Consider the following 12,632-nt stretch of genomic DNA (forward strand, 5'->3'; position numbering starts at 1 on the left):
ACCCTACTCACGTTTTCAGGAGCACCAATCTTGAAAAGTCGTAAACAAATGCTCTCGATTTGAAAAAGCTGCCTCTTTTTGGGAGTGAGCAAAGCCAGGATAAACAAGTTCAGCTTGGTTTGATGCTTCGTTCGGCAGGTTTGTGTCTCCAAAGTTTGAATGCAAAATGGCAATGGGATTTCTTGATGCATCACCTTAAAGATCCATAGACCGATTTTTGATAAACCCCGACAAACAAAATCTCAGGAGAAATATGCCAAAAACAACTATGTAGATTATTGGAAAAAAATATTAAAAAACAAGAAAATTTTTTAAAGGTGCTGAAAAACAACACATAAATTTCAGAAAAAATTGAATTAAAGAGAATTATACGGTAAGACGTTCTTGAAATATTTCTGAATATTTCAAAAGACATTACCTTATACAATTTTTAGAAGAATTTCAAAATCTGCATGGATTTGAGAAGGATACTCATGAGGAATCCTTATAAGATCACTTAGACAATTTTTTGAGTAGTGTATTAGTAACTCTTAAAAGAATCTTTAGAGAGGAATTCTCCAAGGAACCTGAGAAAATGACCATTGAAATGGGTAACTCCTGAGAACTAACATTTGTGGATCATTATAATGCAATTACTCATAGAGCAGACAACATGCTTAATTTTATAAAACGTTTTAGCTATCATTTTCAAGATCCTTATACACTCAAAACACTTTATGTTTCTTATGTACGTTCAATTTTAGAATACTGTTGTGTTGTTTGGTCGCCTTATACTAAAAAATATGAAGAACGCATAGAGTCAATTCAACGTCAGTTTTCACTATATGCATTACGTAACTTAGGTTGGTCTGTAATGCCTCTGCCATCGTATGAATCACGTTGCTTGTTAATTAATCTCCAAACATTGAAAAGACGCCGAGAGTGTGCGATGGTGTCGTTTATCAATGATGTTGCCACTCAACGCATTGATTCGTCTAGTATATTGTCAAAATTAAATTTATATGCTCCAACTCGCCAACTGCGAAGTAGAAACTTATTTGCTGTAGGTTTTCACCGTAGTAATTACGCTAAATTCGGTCCACTAAATCAGATGATGTCCACTTATAATCAACATTGTGAAAGGATTGATCTTACCATGACGCGGACAAAATTGAAAAAAAATACTTTTATGATACTCAAAACCAAGGAACTTAATAAATATTGTTAAGTGGAATAGTGCTATATAAAATGTACAACTTAGCTTACTTAACTAACGGTCTACGAATGATTGACGTCAAATAAATAAATAAATGAGAAAATTTTGGAAAGACAATGTTGAACATTTTCAAGATTTACTTCTGGAGTACTTTCAAGATTGATTTTTTTCAGCAAGTTAGTTTGAAATTTCTACAGGGTTTTCTTGATTTTTTTAGAGTTTCTCCAAAAATTCCTGTAGTACTTTATACAGAAATGCTTGCATAAGTGCAAATATCCCTTAGATTTTTTCCCCAAAGGTTGCACCAACAATTCTTGCAATGATGTATATGCCTTTTTCATAACTTTCTTCAGGATTCCTCTCAACAGATTTTTCCAGAAATAATCTAAGGATTTATCTAGAAATATCTTGGGGATGAACCAGCCTCGAGCTGAAAATCACCATAATAAAGAGCCAATAATGATAGAAATATCTTTCAATCAAAAATATATGGCAGGTGAAATTCTACCGGTAATTCGAGAAAATTATTATCGAAGCTCCTCTTACGGCTTCTGATGAATGGAATTCCGGCAAACAATTTGATTTTTATCTTGAGAAACTTTTAAGTATTCCTCAAAATTAAAGATACACATCATCCCTACAATGAAAATGTGTGAAGAATTAGCATTAAGTTAAAATTCACAAATACAAAGAAATAAAAAAAAATACAATGAAAAGGAACTGTTGAACAACACCTTCAGAGAAGGTTTTTGAAGAGTTTCCACCTGTTTCCATTGGAATTTAACTAAGGAATTGCCAGAAACTTCTTCAAGAATTTTCTGCAGTTTTTTCTTGCAATGTTTTTACAGGATTTTTTTAATAAAATTTTGGTCCCGGGGATGCACCTTGAAGACCTTAAGAAATTTCTTTGGATTTTCATGAAATTTCAGAAAAATGCTCGGTGTAGAGGCGGAATTGCAGTTCATTTCTATTCGTCCTACAGTTATTATATGTAATGTAGAATGATTTTGTTGGTACAATACATAACAACATACTTAGATATAACTGATTTGGATCAGCTCATAGCTTTTTGGATCAATTTTATATTGCATTATTACTGAAACATTTATCCAAGTCCCTCAAGATTTAGGATTCATACCTACGGCAATAGATGTTTTAAACAATAAAATGGCTAAACCCCAATGTATAGTTTTATTTATAGTATAACCACATGCAAGATTCAAATAGAAATACGTACGAAGTGATTTGTCAATCGTTAGTAAATAAAAAAGAAGACAATCTCATACGAAAGAACGCTGTGAAAATCGTAAAAAAATCAATTCCGCGCAAAATCCGCGCGAGGGCCAAATTTCAAGGGTAAATCTGCGCCAAAATCCGCGAAAATCGCGAAATCCGCGAAATTCGCGAAATCCGCGCTGTTGTAACAACCCTGCAAACATTATACATCTTACTCTGGTTTGTTTGTTCAGATTAAGTTCCAAATATGTTGCGGAAAACTTGCGCGTCTTTTCATTATCACAGTTTATTTATTAACTTATGACAAAGAAGGCGCAGGTGAGTGGTTAATACTCCTTGTATACACGGTTCGAGTCTGGACATATGTTTTTTTTCATTTTTTTATCATTCCCCGTAGCTCAAGTTTGATAACACAGCGTAACAAAAAATAACTTTTTGTCTGTCTCAAGAGCAAACTTATGTGTCTCCGAAGGATTTTGGGCCGCTGAATCCGAATCCGGGCTCAGATTTGCTCTAACACGTCACAATTTTGAGCTATACCTCAATTTATAGGGCAAAATATGTGATTTTGGGCTTTTTTGACTGCAAACCATTAAGCAAGGAAATATTTTTTTTAAGCAATCAAAAGGTTAATTGGTCAATTAATATCTAAATCAACGACTCATGCAAAATATTTCGTTTTACCAAATCGAATTTGATAGTTTTAAGCGATTTATGTTAGGTACGATATTTCCCATACAAGTCACCCTCCAAAAGTTGCATGCAAGTTTTCATACTAACATAAAATGCTCAAATCTATCAAATTTGATTAGGTAAAACGAATTATTTTGCATGAGTCGTTAATTTAGATGTTAATTGACCAATTAACCTTTTGATTGCTTATAAAAAATATTTCCTTGCTTAATGGTTTGCAGTCAAAAAAGCCCAAAATCACATATTTTGCCCTATAAATTGAGGTATAGCTCAAAATTGTGACGTGTTAGAGCAAATCTGAGCCCGGATTCGGATTCAGCGGCCCAAAATCCTTCGGAGACACATAAGTTAGCTCTTGAGACAAAAAAATGTTGCGCTGTGTAACGATTTAGAATCTGCGTTTTTTTGCATTTCAAAGAAGAAGCAATTGTGTTCTGTTGTCCTTCATACGAACAGTGAATAAATTACACTGATGTTGCTGGCACTGGCTTTGAAACAAGTCATCTTGCTTGGGTGAATTCACTTGGAAACTACAATAAAAGATGTGATTAAATTCACGGATAACGTGAGGAACAGAGTGTGATAAATTCACGCAGAGCACATTGAGCTGTGATTGAATTCACTGAGCGTACGTGGAAGATACTGTGATCAAATTCACTTGAAACAAACAGGAATACATGTGATTTAATTCACTGATGGATAGAACAGATGGGCGAAACTGGTGAAGTCAACGGAAACAATTGTGATTGAATTCACTGATTGATTGATTGATTGATTGATTGATTGATAGAGTACATAGCACGTTGTGATTAAATTCACTTAAATACAGAAAAGCAATACTAGTGTGAAAACAATGGACGAGAGTATACACACTCAATCTTGGTTTCCCTGTTCGGTAATTTATTTTACGGTTTTCGATCCGCAAAATACAAAAAGTACTGAGTCTTCAGCTTTTTCATTCACTATTACCGCAGACTATTACTGATCTTCAGCAATATTTTTTGACGTTTTACTGAATACCGTAACATTGCATACCGATAATTCAGCAAAAAATTAGATTTACTGAAAAGTATCAAAAGTCAGTAAAAACCAAGTACCGACTTTTCGGCATAAGATCACTTTTACTGAGTTTTCGTCAAAATAAAATGTAAACATTTAGCTGCGCGCGCATCTAGCTGTCAAAATAATATTTCCAAAGATGAAGCTCGCAGATCCAGATACAACGACGGCATCGAATATGAGAAGATTCTTATTCAATAATTCTTTTTCCGATTCATGCGCTCATGCTGCTTTTTTGGTAAGTATTAGGAGGCATAAAACTGGAATCGAACCATCTACCGGGAATAATTGATTAGGCAGCTTTCGGTTCTGCCACATCAGCTGCTGCACGGGTTGTGTACCGGCAGGATACTCCTGCGGCCTTGTGCATTGCTTTTCAATATACACAAATTTCATTCTGCTGGAATTGTGGCAAACTTCTGTACTTTACGGCGTTTGTAATCTTTTCATGCAAACCTGGCAGAAGCAACTACATCGGATGCTGGAAACAAATTGAAATTGAAAGATTTAGAAAACATGAACCTGGGGAGGGACCAAAATCTTTTCCAGAACTGAAAAAGTCAGTAAAAAAGAAGTAAACAAAAAAGCTACCGAAAAAGACAGTAACTATTACTGACTAAGTCAGTTTTTATTTTGACAGCTTGACTTTTTTTGGTTTACTGAGTTTTTGGTACTTAGAAAATATTACTGAGTTAACTCTGCTGTTCAAAAACCCAGTAAAATTTTACCGACTTCGGTAATCGAATCTGAGTGTGTACCCTAGGGCAGTTCAGACTTCAAAAATGTTAAAAACTCAAAGCTCCCATATGTTCATTACAATCCTTGGTGCAAAACTAGAATCCTGTCAAATTTTCAGCCATTTCGGTGGTGATTTAATGGTGGCCCAAGAGCAAAATAGGTTTGTGTGGGAATTACTATGGAGAATTTTCAAAAAAAGTTCTCCACGCTGTAGAGCATCCACACACGAATAAAGTCATAGGGTCAAAGCCAAATTGAATTCTTAAGATCTCAAGGAAGAATGTTGCCGAAGACCGCAACTCATTTCGACTCACGAGTCAAAAGTTATTATTCACCAATCAATCATGCATGCTTGAACAGAAGTCCACAGCTCGACCGACACGCTTGACACGCAATCATAGTATGCGTGTTAGCTTCTTGCACATCTTGCAGGACATCGTATAAGAAGATGCGCATGCGAGTGAGAATTTGTTTAATATCTTTTTTGCCGATTGTCGAAATAAGTTCCGGTCTTCGGCAACATTCATCATTGAGATCTGAAGAATTCAATTTGGCTTTGACCCTATTACTTTATTCGTGTGTGGATGCTCTACAGCGTGGAGAACTTTTTTTGAAAATTCTCCATAGTAATTCCCATACAAACCTATTATGCTCTTGGGCCACCATTAAATCACCACCGAAATGGCTGAAAATTTGACAGGACTCTAGTTTTGCACCAAGGATTGTAATGAACATATGGGAGCTTTGAATTTCCAACATGTTTGAAATCTGAGCTGCCCTAGTGTACCCACATAGATGCTACTGCAAGAACTGTGATTAAATTCAACAACAACACATAGAAAGCTTTAAATTCATTCACTGATATGAAGAGAGAAATAATATAGGGATGGTTCCGTCAACAAAAACTCAGTATTGAATTGTAGCAATACAGGCAATTCGTAAAAGTTTCTAAATAATAAGATGAAAGGTAGACTACAAATTATTACCATTTTATTTCCTTCATTAGTTATATGACAGCTTCGGATTTGCTTTATTTATTGCGTAAAAAATTTTGTGTGATATGTAATTCTGACTCAAAAAAAAAAAATATTTCTATACCACAGAGTTTCAAGGGTTGCGTTGATATCAATCACAACTTTTGCGAAATGCACGAAAAAGACTAATCCTGTTAAAATTGGATGAAATATGTTATGCAGGTTTTAATTTAATTAAGTAAAAAAAAAATAAGGTTCAAAGCCTGGTATAACATTCAAAAGCTTGGTATTCAGCAGCTCTTTTATCCGTCACGAGTTCAGAGTAATTCTTTTTCTGAAGGTACATAAGAACTTTGAATATTCTTATGGTATCTCCAGTTAGCCTAGTGGTGGAGCTTTTGGATTGGAGACGCAGGCATCGATTCCCGATTCAGTTGGGACTCTAAACTTGGACATAGCGTGTTATTGTGCTTACCATACAATATGCACATTCTTGCAATGACAGGCAAAGGTATTCCTTGAATTAATACCTGATTAAGCACTTAAAGAACACAAAGATGATAAGAGTCATGCCAGGTTCCGGTGAGAGGGTAGAAACTTTCAGAAGAAGGAGATGTATTGATTCGTGCAGTGTATTGATGAGTTGTGATTAAATTCACTGACTGAGTATAAACTATACAGAAAGCATACAGGAGGTTCTGTAATTGATCGACTGCTTATAACAAAATAAAATTGTCACAAACATTGTATTATTGTTCAAATCAAAACTTGGGTTATGTAGACAATATATAAAGAAAGCATCACTGCAGACTGAGTTGTTGGATTGATTGCACTAGAGCGGCTTCAGAATAACCAATAACCGGTACTTGCAAACAGGATGGTTCTTTGGAGTTGAAAAGGATTACAGTGCTCTCAAACTTCCAGACGATTGAAAATAGTATACATGTGCACAAACATGCGGTTTAAACATGGAAAATTATAACATGTCAAAAATAAGTGTTCGAAAACTGAGATGTGTATGAATAGTAAGTGTGCAATACGTGATCACGTGAATAATCTGTGAATAATAAGCGTTTGTTGACAATACAGGAATGTAAATTTTCCATGACTAGTGGTTCCTAATGATCATGCGTGGAAGAAAGCCAGGTAGATGCCGTATTGAGAAAATGCCTGTGTTAAGTTATCCGATTTGAATTAACTCAAAATCCCTTCATCTATCCGGGAAGCAGTGATCTATCGAATAGTGCACACCACTTATCGTACCAAACAGTAAGCCTACGAGGAGTTAGCTGACTATGACGATGGAGGAGTCCTTCCATAACTGTAACGACTGTTTATAGTTGTAAAATCATATCGTGGTACGGAATGTCAAGTAAGATAGATAATCCCTAAAATGGAAATGCATTTGGGGTAAGAGTTTACCAGAATGTACTATTTATTACAATAGGTAGAAATATTCTGAGATGCAGATCAGTGAAGAGAAGATTAAATGAATACCCATTCCTAACAGTACAAATTCAGTTAACACAGCAAGGAAAAGTCAAACGATTTCATGGATGAATAACCTTTCTAACCAGATAATATAAAGATTTTTTTTGGTAAATATGAAGGAGGAGAGGAAGCAGACGAGAAGTAGTAGTAGGGTTGCCTCAGCAACAGCATAAGTGAATGAATCACGTATGTGGCAACCCTAATCCCACCTAATGCATCTGACAGGAGCCAACATCTATCGTGTATCCACAATGGAATCCTTTGTGGATACACAAATGTTTACATACAACATGTTGGATTCTTAAAGATGGCGTCCTCACACCCTGGTGGAATGAATGCTCAACAATTCCTGTTAAGTACCGTAATCCGGGGTCAAATTGATCACTTTAAAACAACTTTTGCGCATAACATCAATGGCAATTCAAATATTGCCAAAAGTATTTCTGTAAAACCAGTACCCTGTGGATCTCCATGGAACCATGTATTAGAATTTTGTTCAACAAATTCAAACTTTAAGTTAAATAACTCCAAGAATCAAAAAATTGAAAATGCCACTTTGGGGCGAAATTGATCAGTATACAATCAAGCATCGGTTGGAAAGGAAAATTTCCTTCTCCGCTTAATTTTGCTCTTCTGAAACCGAATAAACCGTTTAGAATCTTATAACTAGTGTATTTAATACTTAAAATGCAAAATAAAATTTTAAAATTTCCATTTAAACGCCTAAAGGTAGGCAAATTCGTTTGAAATAAGTGATTTCTTTAACAATAAATGACTATTTCATCATAAATTGAACTTTTTTTTAACTATTTCAAGTTCAGAATAGCTACATAACTTCCCAACCAAGGCTCCACAAAAATGTTAAAACAGAGAATTTACGGGAAGTCCTATTAGCAATCGATTGTTTAGTGGCAATGATTTCAGCTAAATGAGAAATACATTGCAAATTCGTACAAAAAATAAGGCAAAACTAACTTTTTTCTAAAAAATAAAAGTCTACACTCATCTCTAGACATATACGAATCAGATGACGTAAATAGTTTAAGATCATTATGACGCTTAAGAGTTCCTAGTATGGAATCACAATGTAGTGCCCGAATGATCAATTTCACCCCGTTGATCAATTTGACCCCGGTTTACGGTACAATATAGTGCGGAATAGTGCAATCATTAGATATTCATACACTGCAAAACATCTATTGTAGCAATACTGCGTTGAATCATTCTATTTAGCTATTGATTAGTCTCCATAACGTATTGTTATTCAGAGACGTGGTCAGATCGCTTAACTAGAGTACAGCTTTTAAAATACATTTGCACTTAAAAATAGTTTGAACTATAACTGACAAATTTAGAATAAAGAAAGGGGGATGTGGTAACGATTGTCTTATCCGTTCACCTATATACAGTGCGGTGCAATCGTGTACATACATGCAGCTGAGCAGAGCGCACGGTCGGCTCATGCTCGGCTGCGCAGCAGCCGAATAGTTAGTTCCTTATACACTTTTGTGCTTATCACACGCGGCTACCACACTAACAAGCTCCTATACTAGCATTGGATTGCTCAGGTGGTCCTGACCTGCAACCTAGCTGCCTCGAGGTGGTCGCAGAGTTGTTTTTGACAGTGATACCGAAGTACAAGAACGTCTCGCGGCGATCACGAGGCACAAAGCCATTGCATTGCGGGATGCGTTGAGCTTTTGGTAGAACTTCTGTATTTCTTGGGACCGTCCATAAATGACGTAGCATTTTTGGCCAATTTTTCCAAAACCCATTCTCCCTCGTAGCCTATTTTGCCATATCTAATACATGGTTCGTAGCAATTTTAGAGACTCCCCCCTCCCCCTTAAAATGCTACGTCAATTGTGGATGACCCCTTGACGAACACTACTGTGAGTTGTAAGTTGGGACCCCAGTCCCAAGCATTCTATGTCAAAGATCTTTTTGCAAGTACCGTGGGGTGCCCTAATTTCGCGCGGGTCCAAATTTCGCTCACTGATAATTTTTAGAGATCATAATCATAGAAGTAAATGTTGAATTGTCCTAATTTCACTTTAGATATCGTAGCAAAAGTGTAATTTGGAAAATTGCACAATTAGTTTAATGATTATGATCTCAAAATATTATCAGTGAGCGAAATTTGGACCCGCGCGAAATTAGGGCACCCCACGGTACCTATCGTTTGGTAGGTACAAAGATACTCTATGTCAAATGAAGTCAAAAGAACATGTTTATCGTAACACGTATCTGAATGAGATCGCAGTTTCTTGTGCTTATGGAATGACTTCTTCAAATAGGCCGAAATCCGTTTGTTTACCAAGATAGTTTAAATTGTTTAAAGTTTAATGATGCATACATTTTTTCACCTAATTGTTGTAGACCAGCTCAATTATTGATTATTATTTACCTTACCTTTAAAATGAGACCTCTATCGTCCCAAACTACGCCGGTGTAGACGACAGAAGCACAAACATGACCCACAGGTGCAGCAGTGCAACGTAGAAAATTACCAGTATCCGAATCAACGGGTACCGACGCAAAAACACACCCAGCCGAATGCCGATGGAATCCAGCGAGGAGTAAGCCCGCTTCACGCGCCTTGCCATGTTGTTGTCGAAGGGATTCTCGACCATAAAGTTCGGTACTTGCGATTTGGCTGAAATTGGAAAATGTTTGCTAGATTCTAGTAACAAAGAATGAATAAATGGTTTGTAACTAACCATCATCGGTTTCGTTGGAACTCGTGTAAGGCGCGCGTTGCTGTCGGACCTGTGAAACCACACCTCGGTATTGAGTCTGAAAAAGACAGAAATTTTAGAAATAGGGCAACCATGTTGATAAGTTTATCACTAGTATTACATCCAATTTCTCGAGCTGAAGGCGAAGGGCGTTCCGCTCGGCAGTTATCGATTCCAGGGTGTTCTGTTTCTGCACCAGCGATTGTGTGAGTGAAGACAGTCTGAGCTCTAAATCCGACGAAGGACTGGTGGGACGATTGTACATCGTGTTGCGCAGTTTTGTGATTTCCGCTTCTCTGTAAAATAGGGAATAAAAATACATATGGCGAGGGGAGAGATCGGTCACCTAAGAAATGGAAATTTCATCCAAACTTGAATTCTTTCAAGAATTATTTTTATATATTCCATGTCTTTGTTCCTGAGTTCTTCCAGCAGTTCTTTATGTGATTCATCTTGGAGTTATTTCTGAGAATTTTCAAGGAGTTGTTTCTGGGATTCTTTAACATTTTGGAATGGGATTGTTTCTTCACTGGTGTCGCGACCTCGCTGACCTCGAACACGTTTGTTATACTGGTTTCATCGTCAGGGTCCTATATGACCTCTCCGACCCCAAATGGTTTTCCTTATGAATTCCTCTAGGAGTCTAGGGATTCTATCTGTCGTTCTTTCTATTTTTTCGGAAACCCACAAGAAACTTCTTCCGGGATTCCACCAGGAACTCCTCCCCGGATTCCTCCTGGAACTTCCTCTAGGATTCCTACCACAGTGTAGTGTATAGATGCTATTAATTATTGGCTTAATTAGGCTTGTGTAAACCATGAGTTTACTACACACAGTTCCTGCTGAGATACCTTCATGATTTTCTTCTGGGATTACACCAGGGTAATCTTCTGGGACTCTCAAAGTTTCCTTAAGGAATTTCTTCCGGGATTCCTCCGAGAACTCCTTCCAAGATACCTCCTAGTTTATTTTTCCGAAATTCTTCCGAAAGTTCGTTCAACAATTCTCCCACACTTTTTTTTATTAAATCTTCCAATATTTTATTACGGATTTCCTCCAAAAGACCTCCTTGAGGAATTCCTTATAGAGGAATCACGAGGGAACTCTTAGAGAAATTAAAAAAACTTCAGGAGAAATCCGTAGAAAATCTCCTCCAAGGATAAAAAAAAAACAACTGGAAAACCCTTCAGGAATCACTGAAGAAACTGCTGGGAGATTCTGAAAAAGAATTGCTGGAGAAATCCCAGAAGTAGCTCCTGGAATAGTTTTGGATAGTGTATCTGAAAGAATTCCTGCGCTAAATCTAAGAAGAAAATCACAGCCGAAACTTCTCGGAAGGAACTCCTGGAAGAATCTCAGAAGAAACTGTTCGACGAATCCCATGGGGAAACTTCTGAGAATCTATAATAGACCACTCGAAGAATCTCATTAGGATTTCCTTGATGAATACCAACATAAACTTTTAGAAGAACTTTGGTTTAGAAGAAACCACGCAAGGGATTCCTGATTCCTCCGACTCGTAAACAACAAGGCCATAAAACGTCAACGACTTAAAACATTTTCGCATAGCTACCGCGGCGTACAGTGCCCTAGTGACAATCTAACATAGATCTAAAAATCGCAAGTGGCGCTTTTCTGAAACAGCCATTCACTTAATTTTGACTTAATTTTACTAGTAATACAAATGAAAGAAAAGTGCAATCGTTGATGATTTTGGCAAATGTCTTACCCATAAATTCAACATAGACCTGTGCGCCGCCGCCGACATTTTTTTTTTGTGTCAATCCGACGCCGACCGAGGTATCAGTGGCGCGCCATACGCCGCTGTTTTTCACGTCGCCGGTTTCTATTTTTCGGGCCGGGGAACAATACACAAACAAAATTAAGTTTACATAAAGTTGAAATAAAAAAAAATCTCATTATCACTATCATAAGAATTTCTTAACATCGATTTTCTTATCTGTAAATTCTGGAGGCATTCCTGATGAAGATTCTGGAGGAATCCAGAGAAGCGTCACTGAATCCTTCTGGAAGAATCTCTGAAGAAACTTCTGGAGAGATATGAATGGTAAATATTGAATGAAATCTAATGAAAATGACAGGAGTACCTTCAGGGAAAACACCAGGAGTTCCTTCAGAAATTCTTTCATGAGAATTTAGGAATGCCCTCTAGAGATACATCAGAGAATCATCCAGAAGATCCTTCAGGGATTCCCATACGAGGTCCTGCAGAAGTTAGTATGAGAGTTCCTTCAGATTCAGGGATTCCTTCTGAAGTTCCTTAAGGAATTCCAAAAGGAGTTTCTTTAGCAACTAGTTCAGGAGTTTCCTCAGAGGTTCCTCCAGGAGATCCTTCAAAAAATCCTCGAGAACTCTAAGAAGGGATTTCTCCTGACATTCTGTAGGGATTGCTCAAGGAGATCCTTCAGGGATCACTCCGGGAGTTTCATCAAGGGTTCCTACAGAAATTCCTTCTAGTTCTAGCATCCCTCCTGGATTTTTTTTTTC

The 12,632-nt window shown here is 37.0% G+C and overlaps 1 protein-coding gene across 1 annotated transcript; it reads right to left on the reverse strand.

Annotated features, from left to right (window-relative positions):
- Window positions 1–9,708: 9,708 nt before the first annotated feature.
- LOC109429121 (golgin-84) lies at window positions 9,709–10,420 on the reverse strand (the record flags this gene model as incomplete). Its single annotated transcript, XM_062843992.1, is given in 3 exon segments — window positions 9,709–10,042; window positions 10,107–10,182; window positions 10,246–10,420. Coding segments are annotated over 3 exon segments (435 nt in total). The 3' UTR covers window positions 9,709–9,827.
- Between the last annotated feature and the right edge of the window lie 2,212 nt (window positions 10,421–12,632).

This window comes from Aedes albopictus, unplaced genomic scaffold, assembly GCF_035046485.1.
Source record: "Aedes albopictus strain Foshan unplaced genomic scaffold, AalbF5 HiC_scaffold_71, whole genome shotgun sequence".
NCBI lineage: Eukaryota > Metazoa > Arthropoda > Insecta > Diptera > Culicidae > Aedes > Aedes albopictus.